At 35.4% G+C, this 25,403-nt stretch overlaps 1 protein-coding gene across 1 annotated transcript in view; it reads left to right on the plus strand.

Annotated features, from left to right (window-relative positions):
• Positions 1-25,403, plus strand: part of col23a1a (collagen type XXIII alpha 1 chain a) — a 47,910-nt gene that overhangs the window by 4,108 nt on the left and 18,399 nt on the right. Inside the window, exons 4-9 of the mRNA XM_073812109.1 lie at positions 8,134-8,160; positions 11,649-11,675; positions 13,969-13,995; positions 14,567-14,593; positions 20,276-20,323; positions 21,265-21,381. Coding sequence (XP_073668210.1) covers positions 8,134-8,160; positions 11,649-11,675; positions 13,969-13,995; positions 14,567-14,593; positions 20,276-20,323; positions 21,265-21,381 — 273 coding nt within the window. The remainder of the gene's footprint in view (positions 1-8,133; positions 8,161-11,648; positions 11,676-13,968; positions 13,996-14,566; positions 14,594-20,275; positions 20,324-21,264; positions 21,382-25,403) is intronic.

Here is a 25,403-nt window from a genome sequence, read left to right on the forward strand (position 1 = left end):
TGTTTGTCAAGATTAGTTCTGGTTTAGACTTAGAAATTATTATTTTTAAATATGTAATACCAAACGTCCCACCTTTGGGACAGTGACCGTTAAGTAAAAAAAATCTATGTTTTTATTTTTAGTGTATACATAAATATAAATGTTCTTTGCCTTAATGCCATAGGAAAACCAATTTTTGTTTCCCCAAACACCTTTCATTTTTTACCTTTTTGTAATCTAAACAACATTGTGCTATTACAATGAAGGTTCTGGTGATGTTAAAGGTGCTTTATGGAGCCATACAGCTAAGAGCATTTTTCAAGCGTTTATTTTTACGTTTTTTTTCCGAAGGGTCTATGGGATAGATTGCAGATTGAGGTGTAATGTTGTAATTGTTGTCACCTGATATGCTGGTGGTCTGGTGGCCTCTAGTGGCTTTCAGGAGAATATCAGAGGATTAGTGTGATGAGTTGCAGGCCGATCTGGAACATGTCAATTTGGGGTCAAATTGTGGTTATTTTACTTTGAGTCACAAAGTGAATGAGACTTTTTACCTTTGTTTTGTCTGGTCTCTAATTGAGGAGCCCTTGGTTTAGTTGGTTTGGCTCAGATTATCATGCAGTGTTTGGTTACTCACTGTGGTGTGAAGTATGAGTTTAAGAGAGAGTATATTTGTCTTACAGTAGTTGTGACTAAGCCTTACTGCATGTCTTTAGTAGTCAACTACACATCAGATATTATCTCTCTCTCTCTCTCTCTCTCTCTCTCTCTCTCTCTCTCTCTCTCTCTCTCTCTCTCTCTCTCTCTCTCTCTCGTCATTATTATCACAGAGATGTTTGTAATGATATGCCACACAGCATCCACTACAAGATCTTCCTCCAGATAACTGCAAATGTCAGGCCGGCACATTCATGCCAGCAAATTAGGATAAGAGGAACACTCATGGTTTTCCCAGACTTGTACGTCTGCCGGGAAAAGTCTGTTGTTAATTATAGACAGGTGGGTGGGTGTGTGCACGTACCTGATAGACCCTACAGTGTTGGTACCAAATGTGCACACAAAGATATAGTAATACCAGCCATTTTTTAATTGTAAGGACATTTTTGGTCCCCATGAGAAAGTGTATATTTTAAAAATAAAATTGCAGAAAGTTTTCTGTGAGGGTTAGGTTTTTTTGGGTTGGATTTGGTGGGAAGGGATTAGAAAATACAGTTTGTACAGTATAAAAGTTATTACGTCTATGAAAAGACCCAGTAAAATATAGAAACCTGTGTGTGTGCATCACACACTTATTTAGTATAAATTTCACAAAGAAATGTTTAGGTCGTACTTTGTCATATCAATAAATTAAATATGATTTATGTTGTTACGCTAACCCTGGTCAGAACTCTCGTGTGAACGATGCTTAGCTGGTGAAAGAGAAACAGGAGCCAAATAGGAAGTTTGTGTATAGATACAGTGGCCCCACAAAATCTTTGAATACCTTTGAAATGTCATTGCGTGAGATACGAAAGTGACATCTGCAAATAAATAATTTTTCGTCATTATTTTATTTATTTTAAACCAATTCAGGAAAATAATTTAACAGTATATAATTCAAAACCGTATAATTTTAGTTAGTTTTTTAAATTAAATAAATATGAATATTTTGAATTAACTTTTATTTATACGTTTTTAGTTTTCAGGTTAATTTTAGTTAAATTTTTAGTAACTTTACCACAAGCTTTTGTTATTTTATTAGCTTTTTATACATTTTTCAAACTAATATTGCTATTTTAAGTTAAATTTTGTTTTTTATTTCAATTTTTTATTTCAAATTTTGTTTTAGATAATATTTTAGTGCCTCAACTTAAAGGATTAGTCCATTTACTTAAAAAAAAAATCCAGATCATTTTCTCACCACCATTTTGTCATCCAAAATGTTGATGTCTTTCTTTGTTTAGTCAAGAAGAAATTATGTTTCTTGAGGAAAACATTCTAGGATTTTTCTCATTTTAATGGACTTTAATGGACCCCAACACTTAACAGTTTTAATGCAGTTTATAATATCAAAGGACTTCATTTTTAGCGGTTTCAAAGGACTCCCAAACGAGGCATAAGGGTCTTATCTAGCAAAACGATTGTCATTTTTTGACAATTAAAAAATATGCACTTTTAAACCACAACTTCTCTTTTTCCTTCAGCTGTGTGACGCGCCAGCACGACCTGATTTGCGGACCATTTTAAAGAATAAAGTGACACATTAATTAGTATCATTCCTCATACAACAGTGTAGGAACGGTCCTCTTTCTCCACACTTGTAAACACTGGGGCGTAGTTTCGCATACGTTATCCGTGACCTCTTGATGTGATGACATATTACGTGAGGTCGCGCTGCCGCGTCACAGGACCGGAGTTGTGGTTTAAAAGTGCATATTTTTTTTTCTTGCCAAAAATGACAATCGTTTCGCTAGATAAGACCCTTATTCCTCGTTTGGGATCATTTAAAGTCCGTTGAAACTGCAATTTTAAACTGCCTTAAACTGTTAAGTGTTGGGGTCCATTGAAGTCCATTAAAATTCTGGAATGTTTTCCTTGAAAAACATCATTTCTTCTCGACTGAACAAAGAAAGACATCAACATTTTGAATGACATGGTGGTGAGTAAATTATCAGATTTTTTTTTAAGGAAATGGACTAATCCTTTAAACTTAAAACAGTTTTTTTTTTTGCTAAGGCAACTTTTTAAATGATCATTTACTTCGTTTTCAACTAAAATTCATTTATTTTATTTTATTCCAATTAAGCCACACATTTTTAATAGTTTAATTAACGATAAAATCCTTCTTACTTACTTTATTTCTTTTTACAAACTAAATCAATTTAATTTAAAATGTTGTTTAAGTCATTCAAGCCTTTTAAGTGTGGCAATATTTTTGAGGGGTCACTGTACTGTATGATGGCAATCCATTTGTTCTGAACATGTGCCGGGTTGCATGTCATGTGCACATGTGGTCTGTGTATGTGCGTGTGTAGATATCTCGCCATTGTTCTTGTTCATTCAGGTGGTGCCCACATGCTGTCTGAGCTCATTTGAAGCTGTGATTTGATTAGCAGTATGGTAAACAGACTGTATTACCCCCAGAGTCAGACGGGAATCTTTCTCACATGCTCGTCATTGCCTCCTTTAATAAATCACCCTTTTGGCTTTCTTATTTTAACACGAGGTTTTTCTCTGACACGGACAGTGAGAAAAGAAAACCGGTTTAAATCATTGATGACGGGAAAATAAAGACACATTCGTTTCACATGCATGGTTATGTGATTGTCAGTTAAGATAGATGTTTCTTCTGATGTCGGGGAAACCCTTCGCAGTTTAACGCTGTTTAATTGTGATTAAGATTTCAATTGTGCATCTTATTACTGAAGTGGGCAAATAAACCATATGCTTACATTGATGGAAGTGTCATTTTTTAAGGAGCTTTATGGAGGATCTTGGCTACCTGGATGTGCTGGGTTTACCATGTGCAAGATCCCCTTACATTTTCACAGGGTAGTTTAAGTGACAGAAATTGCCTGGGGAGAAACAAGATCAGCAAAGAACCCCAAATGTATCCGAGTGTTACCCACAAATTAATTTTTCCAACATGCCATCAAAGCCAGAATCTGCTGTAAGGTGTTTATGAATGTTTAATGCATGCTAGTGGTTCTAGATTAAATCTGCGAGCGTCTTCCAGTAGGAAGGAGATTCATTTTATATACAGTATAAAACAGTTCGGTAAAAGATAGTCCCTTTGGAGACGAGAGAGACTTCATAGGCATTATATCCAGATGACTGGTCCTCTCTCACCGGTGAGATTATGGGGCTTGAGTTTCTTTCAAACAGAAAGAGGAAACCTGAACAAAAGGAGGTTAAATATTTGTGCTCCTGACTGCTTTACAAAACTGGTGTGTGTATATATATATATATATATATATATATATATATATATATATATATATATATATATAGATATAGACTGATCTCCTTTCTCAGTCGAATTAAAGTAAATGAAGAAGTGATTAAATTGTATGTTAATTATTCAATTCATAAACGAATGTTTAATATCTTTAATATCTTGTACATATATCAGTAGGCCCCGATTTTACACATATTACCATGCTTGAAGTGCATTGGATAGTTTTTTGTTAGCAAAGCACTTACATTTTTATTATTGGCAATGAAAGAAAACTAGTTTTGTGTTGCCCGACTCAGATATGATATGTTAAGTATGTTCTTAAGAGAGTCATGAACTGTAAAATATTCTTTTGATCAGACAGCGCCTGAACATTTAAGACTCAATTTAACTGGAAGGAATCATTGATTCGATCCCCACATATTTACAGCGTTGAGCCCACCACGAAGTCCAATTTTAGCAGGAATGCTTTTGTAGGCATGAACTCGAAGCGTTTCGATTACCCTGCGATGAATTTGCAATTTATAGCAGAGCTGAAAAAACTTTAAGACTGGCAAAGGGCAACAGACAAAAAAGTCATTATTTAATTTTCTCGTGGCTTTACTGGTAATCTGAAGCTCTGTTTTCATTCCTTTGCACTTTGTGGTTAAATATATTTGGCAGTGTTCGAATTATGTCAAAGATTATGGGGGTCCCCTAGCTAACTCAAACATTTTTTTGTTGATCCTGGATCAACGTTTCAATCAAAGAAACCCAAAATTGCCCTTAACTCAAACCCTAACATGTTTAACCTTTCAAATAAGTGTGAAATAATTGTTTGAGGAGAATTTTTTTAAAAGCCCCTAACCATCCTAAATTGAACAATCTGTCAATTCCTCCAAAAAATAGTGTGAGGCGCAGTTTACATTTATTTCAGACAGAAATCTTTTGGATTAGTTTATTACGAAATCGGGACTAATAATTGACAATATAGCTTTGTGGCAGCACAGGACAAGAAGTTTTAATTCATGTAGTATTTTAATTTAATAAAAACTAGGGGGAACCCACCCTAATTGATATTTTTCTGCTTTATAGGGGGGTCCCTCAGTGCTTATATTAGGTCCGGGACCACCCCAGCCCCCCTTAATTCGAACACAGATATTTGGTAAATCTTTGGATTTTTGCTTCTTGGGAATTTGGTTGAACTTATGTTGATTTGAATTGTTTTATGAGGTTTTGTATTAGATGTGTTCATTAAATTACGACCACATGTTTAGTCGCGACGTAAAAAAATACTGCTACCCTACACTGATTTTAAGAGAGACTATAAATCTAAATGGTCATTTATAATTTCTGGTTATTCATATCACGTTGTACACGTTTTCCAGGCTTAAGGCGTCCCGGACAATAACATTTTAAAGAATCATTAAAAATAAATGCTGTATTGTCAACTGGGACCACAGAATAGTACCGAGCCCCTAAGGTGACATAGGGGGAAAAAATATCTAAAGTTTAGTTTTAAGTGCTCACGTGAAACCTTCATATGCAGAATTTTTTTTTTTAAAGTTTAGTTTCGCGTGCTCACGTGAAACTTTCGCTTGCTCACCCGAAACCTTCATGTGCAGAATTTTTTTTTAAAGTTTAGTTTCGCGTGCTCACGTGAAACTTTTGCTTGCTCACGCAAAACCTTCATGTGCAGAATTTTTTTTTAAAGTTTAGTTTCGCGTGCTCACGTGAAACTTTTGCTTGCTCACGGGAAACCTTCATGTGCAGAATTTTTTTTAAAGTTTAGTTTTGCGTGCGCACATGAAACTTTCGCTTTCACGTGGGCTCGCAAAAGTTTCACGTGAGCACGCGAAACTAAACTTTAAAAAAAATTCTGCATATGAAGGCTTCGCTTGAGCACATGAAAGTTTCACATGAGCACATGAAACTAAACTTAAATTTTTTTTACTCCAATGTCACCTTAGGGGCTCCGTAGAATAGAGATAGGATCATGATTTTTTCGTAGTTTTAAAAGCCCACCGTAAGTGTGTATTAGTATGTTTTGTTGTTTGTCTAAGCATCTGATAGAGCGTTTGGACTTTCTTGATGTTGTGTGACATCCGACTTATCAATCAGATTGCATAGAAGACTTAAAAAGTAAAAGACGGTTTAGGAAGAATAACAGGGTTTTGTTTTTCTACACCGTAAAATAAATTCCTTGTTGCAAGTTTAATCACTTTGAATTTACAATTAATTTAATCTTTCATGACAAGTTAGGAGTTGTTATTAATTATCAAAATAAAGTTTAATTAGAAGTTATTTTAATTTAATTTTTATCATTGACAACAACTCCTCACTACACTGTAAAAAGTGAAAAGTTGGATAAACTTAAAGCATTATTGGAAACAAGTTGTTACAATTCAACTTAAAAATTCACTTTAGGTGAAAGATTTAAGTTGAAAAAAACTTTTAGGTGTTACCAATTAAAGTAATTTTTTAAGTTGATTTAACTTTTCACTTTTTACATTGTAGTCAAGAAAGTTTAAATTAATTGTAATTTCAAGTTGTTTAAACTTAAAAATGTAAGTGCAACTTTTTTTTACAGCAGTTACGTTAATTCCTCGGGGATCATAAATTGAGTTGTGTTGGTTCGTGTGTGACATCCATATGGACCATTGGGGGTGAAATCATGCAATCTTCTAAAAAATAAAATAAAATAAAAAGCGTTGGATAGAAGCATCTACAAAATCAGTACATTCAAATGTAAATGTTTAACCCTTTAGTTCTGAGTGTTTTTATAACATTTCTCTTTGCGATGGCATTTTTAGTTTCTATGTTCTTGGTGTTTGCTTAGTGGCCAAAGTCTCTTTAAAAATCTCTTTTGGAAATAGGGCTCAAACCAAGTGTAGATTCAAATTTTGTCTGTGTTGCTACTGTTTGCTGGTAAATTTATAAACTAACTTAGATTCCCAATAACCACGATGGATTAATCATTCAATATGTTTTTGGTTTTGGGTCAGCACTAAGAGACCCAGAATGGGTGGATTGTCAGAAAGTCTATCCTCATTCATGAATGATGAAGTTTGATGGTCTGAGACCCGAACACCAGTGATCATAAATCAGAGTAAATGTCTCGGCCCGTTCATCCATTTCTCCTTCAGGAAGTCCACCAGCAGTGACCTGTGTGCGCACATGGTGTCTGCTCACCGTGAGGAGTTGCCACAGTAGGCCGCATAAATGCTCCCAGATGTGGTGATCGGATCTACTGGCACATCCGTAAAACAAATTCTCCTGCTGTCCTGAACGTTCCTCTGTGCAGGGATGGTTTATGGTCCACGGTGGACTCTTCCATCTTTTGTCTGTTCATTCAAAGACAGAAGTTGAGCTTTAGTGATTTTAGGCCAGGATGTTTCAGTAGGTTTGGATACGCATACACTTCATTGAAGTTTAAAGTTTCCTCTCTCCATTTGTCTTCAGGGCCTGTCACCCTAAACCTTGACTTCCATATATATGAATGTAAAGACTCAAGCATATGCATTTGGTTTTGTTTAGTATCGCATTATGACGTCCTTTTTCGTTGCCAATTTTGGAATCAATTCTTAATCTTCAAATCTAAGGTGACCACACCTGTGCCCAGTTTTGCTTGTCATATGTTTTTCTTGAGTTGATATGATGCATTCTGGCACAAAAAATAATGTATGAATGTGTATGAGTTGTCTTTGTGATGTTGACACTCAAAGTCCTTCTTAGCTCGAAAGAACCTCGGAAGAAGATGTGGAATAGTACAGATATACGCTTTAAAGGTCAAAGGGCAATGACATTATGATGACCTCTCACACTTATATGATTTATTTTTGACATTGCTACTTTTAGAGGTTGACTGATGGGACATTTTACACAGCCTCCAAAATTTAACAAGCAACCCCGTGTTGAGTCATGTTGTAGTGTAGTTCTGCATCTCATATGCATTAATCCCATCATTAGAATATTGGTGTTGTATGGCACAAAAAAATGTGTGTATAACTATTTGGTGGAAGACACAGAGTCCATTCACCATCTTCTACGTATAGGGATGGCATGATCGCCCAACAATATTGTTTCAGTTTAATTCTGCATTTTTCTCCTGCTCTTTGTCATCTCTTGAATGATTTGCTGGCTTACTTTCACAGTCCATCTGCACGTAACCTTATTCTAACAGGCTGTCTGCCGGACTCCTGGGGTATAATCATCTGTTTTTGTCTTTTTCCACTGTTCAGGGTCCACTCGGTCTGGATGGCAAACCTGTGAGTATTTCCCAGCTTTTAAAAATGTGCAGTCCAATGAATGTGTGATGAGACAGATGTTCAAGTGTTTGGATAAAAGCTTCTAGGTTGTTTTTCACACTTCTACAGGAAATCTTTTTATAATGATCTGAAATTGTGTGAGACTCTGTCCAGGAGTGAATGTCCCAGCAGAAAGTCATGAATACTTTTACTTTTCCCTGTCCCGTCTTAATATGAGTTTATGGTGTGGGTCATGTGTTTGGCCAACCCCAAAAATTGGAAAAGATCTGATTGGTATTCTGTATGATTACTCACTTAGCCTTTAACATCTAAGGGGATTTTTACACCTGGTCACTTCATGGGTTTTCTCTGATCGGATAGCTATCCGATCGTAAAAAGACCAGGTGTAAATGCCATCCGAAACGTTTTCGAAACGGATTTAAAATTTTAAATGCCACCTTCAGGAGGTGGTCTGGGATGCATTTCACACAAAACTGGACAAGTGTAAATGCATCTGGTTGATTAAACCACATATGTCAGCGCATAACTTCTCCCAATCGCAAACACGTCACCCGGAATTTAGCCGGCAAAGAGGCAAACAAACAAAGACGACACGCTTATAACTTTATGGAGCGACGGCAGCGGATAAAAAACTTTGTAGAACCAATAAAAGACAAACTCCAATGATATTAAACAAAGAAATAAAACACAACATACAGCACAACATACAGTAAGTGCTGCCTTTTGTTGCATAAACATTGTCTTAAAGGATTAGTCCATTTTCTAAAGAAAAATCCAGATAATTTACTCACCACCATGTCATCCAAAATGTTGATATCTTTTTTTGTTCAGTCGAGAAGAATTTATGTTTTTTGAGGAAAACATTCCAGGATTTTTCTCATTTTAATGGACTTAAATGGACCCCAATACTTAACACTTACCTCAACACTTAACAGTTTTTTTCAGTGGAGTTTCAAAGGACTCTAAATGATCCCAAATGAGGCATAAGGGTCTTATCTAGCGAAACGATTGTTATTTTTGACAAGAAAAATAAAAAATATGCACTTTTAATTCAATTCAATTCAATTCAATTTTATTTATATAGCGCTTTTCACAATTTGGTAATTGTATCAAAGCAGCTTTACATAATAGATGTAGTGAAAAGCACAGAAAATCGACAGATAGCATAACATAATACACGATAGCACAAGCAGCTAAATTTGCTGCGGCTATAAATCAACATTATAAGCAAACGTATTACTAATGTAACGTATAGAAGTTAAGCCCAAAAAGGCTGCCTCTCCGGGTTGAAAAACCCCCTAGGAGAAAAAAACCCCGGAATTTTAGCCGGGGAAGTAAAAAAAAAGTCCTAGGAGGAAAAAACCCTTGGCAGATATATAAATATACACATTGAAACGGAAGGAGATTAAGCGGAGATTAAGCGGGTTCTGCCGGTGGTCTTTGGTCAGGCATCAGCTTTTAAACCAGAACTTCTCGTCTATCTCCGGTCCTGTCATGCGCAAGCGACCTCACGTAATTGCGTAGTGACGTAGAAAGGTTACATATATGAAACGCACATTTGCGGACCATTTCAAACAATAAACTGACACTAAGACATTTATTAGTATAATTTGACATACAACAACGTCAGAACGGTCCTCTTTCTTTACACTTGTAAACACTGGGGCGGAGGTCGCGGTGGCGTATCACAGGACCGGAGATAGATGAGAAGTTGTGGTTTAAAAGTGCATATTTTTTATTGTTCTCCTCAAAAATGTCAAGCGTTTCGCTAGATAAGACCCTTATGCCTCGTTTGGGATCGTTTAGAGTCCTTTGAAACTCCATTAAAGTCCATTAAAATGAGAAAAATCCTGGAATGTTTTCCTCAAAAAACATAATTTTTTCATAAAGATCGTTAAAGATCGTTTAGAGTCTCAGTTGAAAAAAACTGTTAAGTCTTGAGTTAAATGTTAAGTGTTGGGGTCCATTAAAGTCCATTAAAATAAAAAAAATCCTGGAATGTTTTCCTCAAAAAACATAATTTCCTCTCAACTGAACAAAGAAAGACATCAACATTTTGGATGACATGGTGGTGAGTAAATTATCTGGATTTTTTTTAAGAAAATGGACTAATCCTTTAAGTTTTTTAATTTTGAATAGCGTATTTGCATTTTGCACGGGAGTAGATGATCGGATTCAAATTTGTGGATTCAAAACACATGAAGTGGCCATGTGTAAAAAGGCCCTAAATTATGCAGAAGCTTTCTGCCTATCAGAGTTTGTCTGCATCTAAGGGACTGTTTAAACTTGCTATTAAGATGTGTTTTCGTCGATCGGATCACAAGTGGGCGACGCTAAAGACAGGTGTAAACGGTGTTCAAAACGTTTTGAACTCATTCACTTTCGACCACATTCAAATTTAGTCGAAAACGCTTACGATCGGATTGCTTTTAGTGTAAACGCGCATGTGGTTGAATGTGTTGGAACAGCCACAGGAGGCCACCTGTTTATTTAATATGAGGTACTGAGCACAATGTTTAACATCTTTTCTGACTTCTAGTGCGAACACACAGTGTACATCACTAACTTTATGCTTTCATTAATAAATTAAAACGGCTTATCTATGCGTCTTTCATTAGTCAGTCCTTTCAGAAAAACGCTGAGTTTTTTTGTGATTGTTGCAAGCAAAAATCCTTGATCTTGCGGCACGTTTACTTAAAAAAAAAATGTGGTGAAATATGCGGATTATTTGTGCAATTTTATGCGATGAAGTTGCGGGAACTTGCAAAAGCTGCGGGAACTTGCAAAAACTGTTTGCAGCTTTTGAAGCTTTTCAATGATGTTCACGTCACACAATCACGTCACTTCATAACGTTCCCATGGCAACAGGGGACATGGCTGCACTTGTGTTAAGTAAATGCAACATTTTTCAATTTTTTACTTAGATTTATGTGACTTTTTCTACGAAAATGTGGCGATTGTAAAATCATGCAAGCCCTGCATATATTGCGCACGGAAATCTGCAATTTATGCTCTGAAAGTGTGGCGTATTTTAAAAAATGCGCGCCCCCCCCGCGCATATATATGTGGACTTTGGCTGATTATGTGATCGCGTTTTTCTGGAGGGACTGATTAGTTTCATTTTGTGAGTGTGTGAAAGTTGCGCAATCTTATTTCATCAATTGCGCTGAAATATCAGATGAAGCTCTTTTCAATATTATATCTGCCCAATATTAAATAGCTATTTTCTATACATAAGGTTATTTAAAAGATAAGAGATCTAAATTGATGTATAAATTCAACATAATTGAGATGCTCCAAGAGAAACCTTTGATCTAAACGTTTTAAATTTGAATCAACATTACTTAAATAACATGCAAATAAATTGTGCCAAAACATTTCATGACATCTGGGATCATTTTTGAAAACTGGAATTCATTTTTTGAATACAGGGTTAAGTTTAGATTAAGGTTTTATTACTGATGTGATTTGTTTATTTTTATTTACAGGGTCCTGTTGGACCTAAAGGAAGCCAGGTAAATATCATTTATATCTTCTCTGTGGCTCATGTTTACCATCTAAGAGTTTATAGGTTTATATAAGGCAGTGTTTCTCAAACTTTTCAGCATAATACCCCTTAAACCCCCATGTAGTGCATCCCTTTGCGCCTCATCCAAAGAAAATTCATGACATAAAACTATTTCAAACTTAGAATTTAAATTAAATAAAACATATTAAATATATATTAAATAAATACAATAGTAAGTAGCTAGGGTTGCATAATTCTGGGAATTTTGGAAACTTGCATGAAAATTACACTGGAATATGTTGCATTGTGGTACCATATTTTTTTTAATTGCTTCAGTTTCCAACTTTGAATATTTCCAAAATTCCCGAGCTTTGCAACCCTATTAGTAGCCTTATTTTTTTTTATTTATAATTGCTCAGAATTTATGATGCATATCTCACGCCCCCCAGTTTGGGACCCCCTGATATAAGGTGTCTTCTCATTAGACAAACTTAACACACATCTTCCAGCTCCATACTACGAAATTATGGTTTTATTGTTGCATGGCATCGTGGGAAATTACATCTATGTTTTTAGGTCATCTATCATCTTAAATATAAGGTCAAATGCCATAGAGTGCTGTGTACGTATGTCAATTTTGTAAATGTGATGGAAATAATGGATTACACACTAAAATAAGAGAGAATTTATCATTGTTAACATGTGTGTTCTTTCTTCTTTCATATAAACGTTTAGCGAGCCAGTTATGCTCTTTAGCACTGTCAATGGAGGCCAATTTGTCCAATGTAAAGTAAACTACTTCATCTTATTGGACATCTGTAAGACAGACCACCTCCAAGTGTCATTAATCTGTTGCTTCCTGTGAAAGACTTTTGTCATGTTGTTTTGCCCTAAATCAGTCAACCGAGTTCGTAGATCTCATTCAGGTGTGATAAAGGACTAGTTTTGGGTTTTTGCAAGCATGCACCTGCTGTGCCTTTCTTAGATCACATTACGGTGATCTGCCTTTTTTATGACCCGACATACAAAATGTGCAGGGTCGGAATAAATAACAGCATTAAACTATTTGTTTGTGCATCTTTCTATGTAATATTTAAAGGTATAATTTATTTACCTAGGCATAGATTAATAATACAAGCTGTGTACATGGTTACAGTATGACATCGTGAACCCATTCTAATGTAAAAACCTTGTGCATGCAAAAGACAGATTGAAAACAGGCCAATCTCAACATTACAGTAGAGAATTACGCCCCCAACATTTAAATTACACATTAAATTAAGTTCAATGTTGTTACAATGCTAAAAACAAAGTTGTGACTTCTGAGTTATATGCTAGTTAATGCTAAGTTCTGCTATTGATGTAACAAATATGTAAGGTCAATAATAAAAAAACACAAACTTATCACTCAGATACGTCCATTAACAATCTCCAAACAATTGAATAATCCTCAAAATCTGCATCTTCGTCTGATACAGACTCAAACATAAGGCTTGATTACATACACACAGAGATACTGAAGGAGCTGCTCTGGGAAACAGCCAATCAGAGCAGAGCTCAACATTATTATTCATGACCCTTTTAAATGGACATGTAAAACCGTCTCTGGATATTTTTGCACTTAATAAAGCCACATACCTTCTATGTAGATATCAGAGAACAATTTCACATATTATTTCAATGCATTCTTTGGCACCTTTAATATTATTTACTAATTTCATGAAATTCAACCTGACAGTGTAAAGGTTGCAAAATTATACAGTATGACGAAAGACATATTAAGATACAAATGCTGTATTTCGTTTATGTCCTCCTATGGAAAATCAGAATTGAAAAATGTGTATTTTTTTCTTTGCTGTTCACACTGTTGTGCCAAATATGAGCAGGAATAAAAAGCAGATTTGAGTAGATCGTTACACACCTATTTAACTTCACCAAAGCCATCATTTTACTATCTGACAGGCAGTAATAGTTTTATCAAATTTATTGACTTTAAATCATGCTATCTGCGGGTGACCGTAAGATCAAAGATTACAGCTTTATTGAGAGCATATTGAGAAAGAGGTACTGCCAGACATTTTAGATTGATAAAAGATGACTGGAAAATCACTGAGATAAGGTGCACCTGAAAGTGAGAGGACATGACTACGCTAAAGATTGATGTGGTTAGTATTAGTGAATAAATCACACCTTATGTGGTTTTGAGAGTGTGCTCTCATTGGTCAATTCTCACCTGTAGACGTTTGTCACATCAATTGTTTATTTTTGACAAACTGTCTAATCAACTTATTTATTTCCAGGGGCTGCAGGGACCGAAAGGAGACAAGGTACTATAATATCTTTAGTCAATATTGTATCCCAAAAACAGAAAACTTTTCTCAGTTTTCAGCAGATGTTTTCAGATTTTGTTTGCATTGGCTTTCGTTTACAAACACATGTTTTGGAGCTTGAAATTAGAGGAACTAAAAACTTGTGGTGGATGACGGCAGTCTCTGCTTGATTGCATTGAGAAAAAAAAACACAACATAACAAACACATGAAATCTCAGGATACTACTCTTCCAAACATTGTGACGCTTATTTGTTATTGTCTTTAATTTATATGCTTTCTTTTTGTGTTATAATTAAGACTATTAGGAAATATTGATGGTTAACCGTAATAAGTTATGACTGAGACTGTTTATATGAGCTAATTGCTCTCATTATTGGGTTAGAAAGTCTCTAAAACAAAGAAATCATTTGGCACATTTAAAGTAAACATCCTAACACCAACATCCTTGTGACATTAACTATTACACAGGCAAACACCACAGACAATTTTTAGGAAGAGTTCAAGTGTTGTACTGCAATTTATATACCATTGTGTTTCTCATTGTATTTCTCGTCTGTGTCTGTTTAGGGTGACCAGGGAGACACTGGACCAAGGGTGAGTAATGTTACACTAACCACAACATGCCTATCTATTTGGCATTTTACAAGGAACATTTTTATTAGGCATGGGCTCAATTCTAGAGACAAATTGGCCCCCGGTGGATTACACACACAGACACACACACACACACACAAGCAGTTAAATGGATTCTTAAAGAGATAGTTCACCAAAAAAACATCAGCATTTACTCAGCCGAATGATGTTCTAAACCTGTATGAGTTTATTTATACCAAAGAAGATATTTTAATAAATGTTGGTAAGCACACAGTTGACGGCACCCACTGACTGCCATAATATTTGTTTTTTCCTACAATGGAAGTCAATGGTTCATTTATCAAAACATCTTTGTGTTTAACAGAATAAAAAACTCATTACAGGTTTATGACAATATAAGGGTAAGTAAATTTTCATTTTTGGGTGAACTATCTCTTTAATAGTGATACCTAGATGGGTGGATCATAAATCAATTACTATGTATACATGTTCCCATTATAGTGTGATTCCAGTAAGGTTTTGGCAATATTATGATTAAAGTTTACCTCATGTAAACACAATACTTTGATAAAAAATATATTACGTTCAAAATTGCAGAGAGCATAATTTTATTTGCATTTTTGAAAGATTGTTTGATTTATTCGCCTGTACCACTTTGGGTTTTAAAAAGTATTATTATTATTATTAGATAAAATGATGACTTTTAATGGAGTTAATTGTTTGGGTCTAGTCATATACATCTGGGATGAGTAAAATTTTAGAGATTTTTATATTTGGGTGAACTAGTTTTTAACCCTTTAACTGTTACCCCCCACCCCCTTGAAAATGTATAAAGGTGTTGTGTACTTTCACATTTATTTAACACTGTCATTCTTTGGTCTAGAAGCAAGATCTTGCTCTCTTTTAAAGAAGAGACTTTAAAGTTTTTTCACTAAACTGTGTGAAGTGGAAATATTAAATAAAAAAATCGTTACAGCAGTGTAATTTTATTTAAAAAAAAAATCAAATAATGCAATAAACTAGACTGAAAAATGATTCATTCAATTTACTAAATTTTTTTAAGGTAAGTGGTTGCAATCAATTTATTTAAGCTACATTTAAACAAAAGTTTTTTTATTTTATTTTACTGTTTTTTTAAATGTAGCTTTAATAAATTGATTGCAACCACTTACCTTAAAAAAAATTGAGTAAATTGAATGAATAATTTTTCAGTATAGTTTGTTGCATAATTTAATTTTTTTTTAAATAAAATTACACTGCTGTAACAATTTTAATTTTTTAAATTTTTCATTGAATTAATTTTTTTTCAGTGTATATACTTTCAAATCAAATAGGTATACAAATTTAAATGTTTTACTACCAAAATATTACAAAAATAAACCAGTTCTGGTCCAAATTTCAAGTTAAAATCACAAACAATGAGGGTTTTTGTCACTCTTTTGTGGTTTACCAACAAAGGCCACTAGGTGTCAACGTTTTGCTGCATACTAGCAAATCACAAATTAATAAATTACAGTCACAGCATCATTATTAATGAAAAAAGGTTTTGAAATATGAAAACTACATTCAACTTTCCAGTAATATATAGTTTGTCAAAATCTTTGAAGATTTACAATACGATATTACAATTTTGTGTATATATAATAATTACGGGGTGAGTGACATTTAACGAAATGGCTGTCACTACTAAATTTCTATCATCAAATGGCCTTGAAATATGAAACTACATTCTTAGAGCTTTCCAACAGTATATAGTTTGTCAAGGTTATTTCAGGTTTATAAGATATCTAATAATAAATGTAAAAACACCTTGGGCACGCCTGTTGGCCAGTGACATTTGAAAAAAATTACACGTACTATATAATTATTTTGCAAAAAAATGGTAAAAACCCCAATCTGAGAGCTTTCCATTGATTTATATATAGTTTGTCAAGATAATTGCTGGTTAAGACTAAGAAATGATTGTTTTACATATGTAGTGCCAAACATCCCACCTGTGGGACAGTGACAGTTAAACACAATGAATCATGGGGTTTGACTGATATTGTGAATTCGTACTGTATATGTGTTTTTGTGAAATAATTATATTCATATAGTAGTTATATAGTAGTAGATATATATTTATGTGATTGTTTATGGGGAAGTGTGGGGCTAGCTGAGGTTTTCTGTACAAAATTACACAAAAGAAGATAACTGCAGTAAAACTTGCTCAGACATGAACTAAATAAAGTATTTATTTCTACAAAAAAATTGAGGATTGGGGCTGGTCTAAATTAAATATAATTTGTGTTATTTAAGAACAATAGAAGTCAGTATGAAATCCATATTTCGACAGCCTGTTGTGTTGCTGGTGTTTGTGTGTAGTGCTGAGGAAAGCAGCAGTGTGGGAAACCTCAGTCATTTCTCAGCTCACCACATCCCTGCTAACTAAAGCCTCATGCCCAGATTGCCATCAGTATGTTGCATCCCACTCTCTCACTTTTTCTTACTCTACCTTTTTGTCTTTCTTGCGAACTCGAAGCCCATTTCAGCCTATTAAAGTCTAAACATTCTCAGCCATGAAATGTTACAACGTGGACAGAGTTTTCCCACAACTGTTTATCTCACACTTCTGTGATCAGGAGGGGTTTACTATTTCACATGAACATAAATAGGTAACAGCTCTGTACTTCCCGTCTGAAATGACAATCCTTACACCATATGTGTGTTTTAAAGGTAGACAGATGTATCTCATCTAGGTCAAGTAAGGCTTTATGGACAAGCAGCATGGTTCAAGAAACAAAATTATTTAAATTCATTTCTAATGGTAATCAGCTTGGCACAGATATTGCTAAAGTTGTAATGAACCCAAAGTGTTTCTTTAAAATCTCAGACACTTTGGCCTTCTGACAAACAGCCGTCAGCGCAGTTTAGCCATCGTGGTTTATAGAGACAAACACAAGTATGTTTTCCTGACCAGTGTGATTTCAAGACAGAAAAAATAAAACTCTGTTTACGTCCAGTGTTATTTCAAGGTGGCAGGACCAACAATTTTGTTAAATTTGGGTCATTTTGTATTTGGATCTCAGTTTAGCCCGGTCAAATTTTCTTTTTTGGCTTGTCAAAAGTTCAAGTATTGTTTTTTTCTTGTAGTTACTGTACGTGGCACAAACCTTAGATAAAAGAGTTAGTAAAATCCACGAGACATTAATCTCCCTTTTATTTTTACATTATTCATTTATATATTTTATTTTAGTGTTATGAAATACCTACCCAGTCTCACAAGGTTTCGTGATATACACTGTAAAAACATTCCGTAGAAATTACAATGATATTGCAGCTGGGTTGCCGGTAATTTACTGTAGATTTAAATTTATGTTATTTACTGGCAAGAGTTTGTTCAAAGTTAAATAAATTTTAAATATTAACAAGTCTTTATCTTTACAGAATAAAACTATACAATAACAGCCTCATGCAAAGCATTCTGGGAACCAGAAATCATCATCAACCTTTTTCTGATTTTTGCTTCAGATTTTGTTTCCCAGAATGTTTTGCTTGATGCTGTTTTTTTTACTCTGTAAAGACAAAGACTTGTAAATGTTTAATGTTTATTTAACTTTGAACAAAATGTTGCCAGTAAAAAACATAAATTTAAATCTACGGTAAGTTACCGGCAACCCAGATGCAATTTCTACGGAATTTTTTTACAGTGTAGTCACGTATTTTTTTATTATTTTTTCTTGATATTATCCACGTTTTTTTGTGATCGTATAACAAATTCCTGTTTTCGTGTGATTATCACGTATTGGATACTCAACTGCTTTTTCCTATTTTTAAATCATTGTCGCTTCGGTTTAGGGTTAGATTTTGTGCTTGTATAAGAATGTCACTTGATACATTGGTTTATACAATTTTTTCTGATTCATTTTTTTATATGAAAAACCCTGGCGTTAGGGTTAGAGTTGGGTTTGGGTAAGGATGTCATTATATGTAAATCTAACCCTAAACCGAAGCGACAATTGTAAGAAAATAGGAAAAACCAGTATAGCACCAATACGTGATAATCACACGAAAACAGAAATTCGTTATACGATCACGAAAAAACGCGGAAATTCGTGATAATATCACGAAAAAAGAATCAAAAAAATATATGACTATATAAAGAAATTTCGTGAGACTGAGCTGGAAATACAGATATATACTGTATATTGTAAACTATAATTTTCTTGATTCTATAATTAATTATTTTAGGTCGTAATAAACATTTATTAAAAGTCAGATACAGAGATGTGCATCTCCATAACTGAGGCAAATGCGATGTCGATGCATAGCAATATAATACCTTAAGGATACATATGAAGCAGCTACCCGTGTGATGCGCTACGCAGTGTTCCCACGTGTCCTTGAAATCCTTGAAAGTTTGTGAATCTGGGGGAAAAAATTCCAGACGCTTTGGAAAATATACATACATGGTCATTGAAAGTGCTTAAATAGACTTTTAAGCACACATGCTAAACTGTTCACTTAAAATGCTTATATCTTTTCCCAAAATGTTTTTTTGCATATTTGTGTTTGACACATGAAAACGTCTCAGGTTACGTATGTAACTGTTGTTTCCTAAGAAGGGAACGAGACGCTGCGTCTTCTTGCCATACTTCCTGTGCCCTGTAATGCCGTCTTTGGCAATATTTCAGATAGCGATATACTTCCTGGCTCCCGCTTCACCCTGTCTTTGTCGTTAAGCCTCACCATTGGTTGAATTTGATATACACATTCAGATGCACTTACCCGTGGAGGGGTCCCCAAAGTGTCACCGCAGTGACACAGTGCGAGTTCCCTCGAAACAGAACTGTAACAATGTATCTTAAAAGGGAACACGATGTAACCTTGCTCTCACTTGAAATGTGTCCCCACCTTTAGTCCTTGAGGGTATTGGACCTAGAAAGTCCTTAAACGGTCCTTGAATTTTGAAGTTAAGATGTGGGAACACTGGTTACTATTTACCCGTATTACAATCAAGTTTCAAGTTTATTTAATAATAGAGCACATTTAAAACAGTGCACAGCCTGACCAAAGTGCTGTTCAGGAATGCATGAAAAGATAGAAAAAGAAAGATAATAATCGTAAAAATAATATTAATATTAATAGATGTAAAATATAAAAGAAAGTTAAACAATAAGTCTAAAAAAACATAAAAACAGACATCTGTAGACATCACACAGTATTAAACATGCAACTTATTTCTTTGAGATGCCACAATAGAGGGGATTACAATAAGCGAAGCGAGATGTGCATGACGATCTCCAACATTTTTTTTTTTTCAGATAGAAATGGTTTGATCTTAGCGAGAAGACGTAGCTAAGAGAAGCTAGCGCCTACTACAGCATTGATCGGTTTATCCATTTTAGGTTACTATCAAGAAACACACCCAAGATGTAGTAAATGTACATGTCATTACATCTGGAACTTATATTGTTTTCTCAGTTTTCACTCGGTTAAAGCTGGTTTAGACAAATGCTGTTAGTATTTTCTTAACAGGGTCAAGTTTTTTTTACAAAATTACATGTGCTTTACAGAATGCATTGACATTTGGATAGTCAACAAGTCAGATTCTAATATTCTAATGGCTGAGCAATGCTTTTCAGTGCTCGTGGTTGACTCGTCTGTATCTCTGCTCCTTTGTTTAACCTTCTTTTCTCGCAGGGTCATGTCAGTCATGCAGCTCTGCAAAGTAATCAGATTCTAATTAAGGTTTGTCCTTCCTCTGTTGCCGTAGACTTCATCTCAGAGCCGCTCCTTATGTCCCAGAAGGCCGTCTTCTTCGTACTCCACTGAGATCTTTCTCTATGTTTCTGTACTCTTTGTCTAACACTTAATCTCAGGTGTTCATCACTCTTTCTTCTTTACTTTCATCCTGCATCTGTTGTCGTCTGTTCTTCCTGTCTTCGGGCGATTCGCGTGCGCAGATGGTCTTCCCTCGGTACGATCACGGTTACATCTCGGCCGATCAGCCCACTTTCCAGCGTCGTATGCTAAAGGTAGCATGTGTGCGAAGCATGTGCCCCCTTACCTCTTACTAGACCTTTCTCGTTTTAACTTCTGTCATGTTTGATTGATTATGTGTTGTTTGTATGACTCAATCTTTCCAATGGAGCATCATACTTGGGTGAAGGATTTGAGCATTGCATGCAACCTGCATAGCACTGAATACAGCTGATGCACAGCATTTCTAACCATGCTTTCTTGCAAGAATCTTATTGGTGATTATATAAGTGCAGGTGTCCAAAATAGATTTTTGGGGATTTTAGGGGGAAATTGTAACCCAGATAAGATTTTAGGTGCAAGAAATACTTGAAGAGTTCAGATGCAAAAGCCGCTAAGCGCCACCTCCGTCAAAAATGAGATGATGATTGTAACCAAATGCTCTCGACACATATTATACATTCATCAAATACTTTTGTGTCAGATCTGCTTAATCCTACCCTCATGCCATTCACAAATAGTAGTTTTTAGACAGAATCCATTATGATTCTGATAAAAAATGCTAATTAACAAGAAATAATTCCAGATGCACTTAGCGGGTTTTGCATCTGAACTCTTTATTTGTAATAACAAAGTCATGCTATTTTTGTGCTGTTAAGCAGGCATGAGCCTGTAACACATTTACACTACATCACTTGATGTTTCATCAGGGTGATCAAGGACAAGCAGGGCCACCTGGACCACCAGGCCCTCCTGGATCACCGGGTCCAAGGGGACCACCAGGAAACACTGGGAAGGATGGACCCCGTGGCCCACCGGGAGATCAAGTAAGTCACTTTCAGTCACATGCTTCTGTCATATTTCAAATTTTGTATGTTTTATCTTTTCTTTTTTAAGGTCATATAACAAGAATGTGAATTTGTCTTGATTTGTGCAGCACATTTCAGACATATTGTTTGTGAACCTGTCACAATGACATAATTACTTGCGGCCAATGAGTAAGTGCTGGTACTCGTTTTACGTTTAAAAATGCTTTTGCATAAAAGGTTTAAAGGAAACAATTCACAAGACTTTTTTAGAAACTTTGATGTCCCCATAGTACGTATGTGAAGTTTTAGCTCAAAATACCATTTGGATAATTTAATATAGCTTGTTAAAATTGCAATTTGGTGTGTGTAAAAATGTGCCGTTTTGGGTGTGTCCTTTTAAATGCAAATGAGCTGATCTTTGTACTTAATGGCAGTGCCGCGGTCTGATAGTGCAGATTAAGGGGGTGGTATTATCCCCTTCTGACATCACAAGGGGAGCCAAATTTCAATTACCTATTTTTTCACATGCTTGCAAAGAATGGTTTACCAAATCTAAGTTACTCTGTTGATCTCCTTTTTTTACATTTTCTAGGTTGAAAAAATCACTGGGCCCCAATTATAGCACTTAAACATGAAAAAAGTCACATTTTTGTCCCTTAAAAGAGACAGCAGCAGGACATAAAACCAAATTAGGACATTTTCGGAGAAAAAACATGACTACATTTACAAATGGACCTAAAACATAACCTATCTTAAACTTATTTTTAAACTTAAAGGGATAGTTCACCCAAAAATTAAAATCATGTCATTAAAGACTCGTTCCAAACTCGTAAGACCTCCGTTCATCTTTAGAACACAGTTTAAAGTCGCCATGAAACGGAAGTAGCGATTGCCTTATTTTCCCCGTGGTGACGTATATCCGAATGAAACGGCTTTTGAGATGAAATAAGGCAGGGCTGGATTTGAATTTGTCCATCGAGATCTGATTGGATCGTTTGAAGTTGGGTCGTGTTGCTAATTGCTAATCGCTGCGATCCTCTCCCGGACCCCGCCCACCTGCCATACTTTTGACCGGAAGTGAAGTGAGATCGTTTTGAGGAGGGGAGGAGATTTACATTTTTGATTAAAGATTATGAGCACACACGAATTTTTAAAATATAATGAAGCTCACAGATAAGTCATTTGTTAATAATCCCACAATATTAAAAATATATATATAGTTTTTCATTTCAATTTCATTGCGACTTTAAGATGTTTTACATTTAGTCTGAGAGCTTGTTGACCCTTCATTGAAAATCTACGGATGGTACTGTCCATGTCCAGAAAGGTGATAAAAACATCATCAAAGTAGTCCACGTGACATCAGTGGGTCAGTTAGAATGTGTTGAAGCGTCGAAAATACATTTTGGGCCAAAAATGACAAAAAATACGACTTTATTTAACATTGTCTTCTCTTCCGGTTCTGTTGTGAAGCGCATGCGTGCGACTAAAATCATGTGACTGCAGTGCCGCGGAAGACGTGTTTTCCTCAGACATGTTTGCTAAGTTTTTTTTTCCAACTTACAGCGTGCGTCTCACTCAGACTGTAAACCAAGCACACAAAAAAAACAGCTGGGGCGCACCAGATAACACGTCAGCCACGTCATACGTTTTCTGGATCACTTTAGTCTCGCGCATGCGCTTAACAACAGACGCGGAAGAGAAGACAATGCTGAGTAATGTATTTTCAATGCTTCAACACATTCTAACTGACCCACTGATGTCACTGATGGAATACTCTGATGATGTTTTTATTACCTTTCTGGACATGGACAGTATACCATACATAGATTTTCAATGAAGGGTCAACAAGCTCTTGGACTAAATATAAAATATCTTAAACTGTGTTCAGACGGCGGTCTTATGAGTTTGGAACGACATGAGGGTGAGTCATTAATGACATGATTTTCATTTTTGGGAACTATCCCTTTAAGGAAAACAACTGTATCCTATAAGAAAAGATCAAGATCAATGAGAACCATTCTCATTTTTTAGCTCATTTCTTTCTAATTTATAAAGACATTTTCTCTTTTTGTTTATCTACAATACTGGAACCTGGGAGGTTTGCTTTTTGAAGACCTACAGATGGAAATCAAGAACATATAGTGGAATTGTATCTGAATCTGGTTTTTGTAATTCAGTGTCCTGTAGTTTGCAACGAGGTAAAAGGCATTAGTAGCTTTCTGGCCTTTGTCTTCTGATGGTTGTGTTTTATTCGGCCAGAGGTGATGGAGAGAGAGCGAGGTTAGAGGGGAAGGGGTTAATCCAGTTCATCAAGCCCCCAACCAGGCGTTTGAAAACCACAGCCTATGCCAGCACTCTACGGCTTAACTAAGGCTAAACCAAATGTAGATTTTAGGGCTTAAAACTCATCTGGTTTCAGTAAGACACGGCCACAGTGTTTTCTTGACTGTTCTTGAATGCCCGTCCTGGTTCCGGAACAGTTTTCTCGAGTCGCTGAACGCAAAGCAATGCTTTTGACCTCTTAGGTCTCTTTAAATGAGATGCATGCAGCTAAACGTTTCCTATCATGAGAATGGATAAATCTGGCATAGATCAGCCTGGAATGTACAGTAACCATCTTTAATAGTCATGCAAAACCATAATAGCACACAGACACACACACACATACTTTATTAGATTTAGCTTATAACAAATAAGCTAATAAGAAATAAATTTTTGGCCGAGGCTTTTATCCGAAGCGGCTTATAGTGCATTTAAGCTAAATGTTTTATCAGTATGTATGTTCCCTGAGAGTCGAATCATTTGCATTGCAAATACAATTGAGCTACATGAAGACATTTGGTGTGACATTCTTTATATTTCATTATATTTACATTTATGAATTTTGCATTAAAACAATACATTTTTTATCAGTTCACTTTCAGAAAAAATTTGTCCCTAGCTGTTGCGATATCCTTTCAAGAATTACACCAAAAGAGTTCATATAAGTACCCCAGATGTGCATATTGCTATCAAATGTATACATATCTGTGCCTAAATGGTACATTTTAGGACCTTTTAAAGGGTTTTGCCACAGTGACAGCTAGGGACCACTTTTAATTCAAACTGAGGGGGCACGTGCCCCCTTGGGGTTTTTTTTGCCAAATTTGTCTTTTAATCTGTAAAATATCAATTCTGTGCTGCATCCTTGTCACTTTTCGGAGATTTTCACCATTTTGATCGTGTTACATTACTTTATTCTGGCGGCAGGCGCTGCAGACAGCGCAGTCGCAGACGTCATAAGCGTCTGAGCGTGCTCACGGGCTCTTTGCTGTTGCATTTTGCTATCTGAGGAATTAAAACGTGTAAGAAATGCTCACAACATTTCCAAACTCCGGTACGGTGATGTGCAGTTAACCTCCTCTGTGTAGAAAATGTATGGTTTAAAATGTGACCATCTCGATGTTATATTAGTAAAGATTTCTAGATTCATCTTGGTACAACGCCAAAGTTCGCCAGAGTTAACAGGGGCGTGGAATCACGCATGCTCACATATGAGATAAAATTTGATGCAATAAAGCTTTCCTCTAATAATTTTAGCAAGTTTTTAAAAATCATTATTAAGCAATTAAAAACATTCAAATTAATCTCGTGGCTATAGCTTATGTCATTTTCATTGTTTATATACTTTATGGATTTAAAATTACATTAATTTTATAGGATAATGCAGTTGTTGTGCAAAATGCATTAATGACACAATTAAACAAGTCATTTATTAAAACTTAAATAAATAAAACATGCCATTTCAGATGTAAATATGATGCCAATATGTCCTTATTCCGATTAAATAGTATTTGATATGAAATTTAGTCAACACTTTTATTTTGGAGGTTTTTGCATGAAAGCAGGGGTGTTCAGATTGTTAGAAATGTAAGTGCCATGGAAAAGATATAATATTTCATTTGATGTCTATGCATGCACAAATTTCTGTGAGCTGTGCACCCCTGTGTGTATTCGAACCCATGAACTTTGCAATGCTTTACCAATTGAGGGGAACA

The sequence above is a fragment of the Paramisgurnus dabryanus genome, chromosome 16 (genome assembly GCF_030506205.2).
Source record: "Paramisgurnus dabryanus chromosome 16, PD_genome_1.1, whole genome shotgun sequence".
Classification (NCBI taxonomy): Eukaryota; Metazoa; Chordata; class Actinopteri; order Cypriniformes; family Cobitidae; genus Paramisgurnus; species Paramisgurnus dabryanus.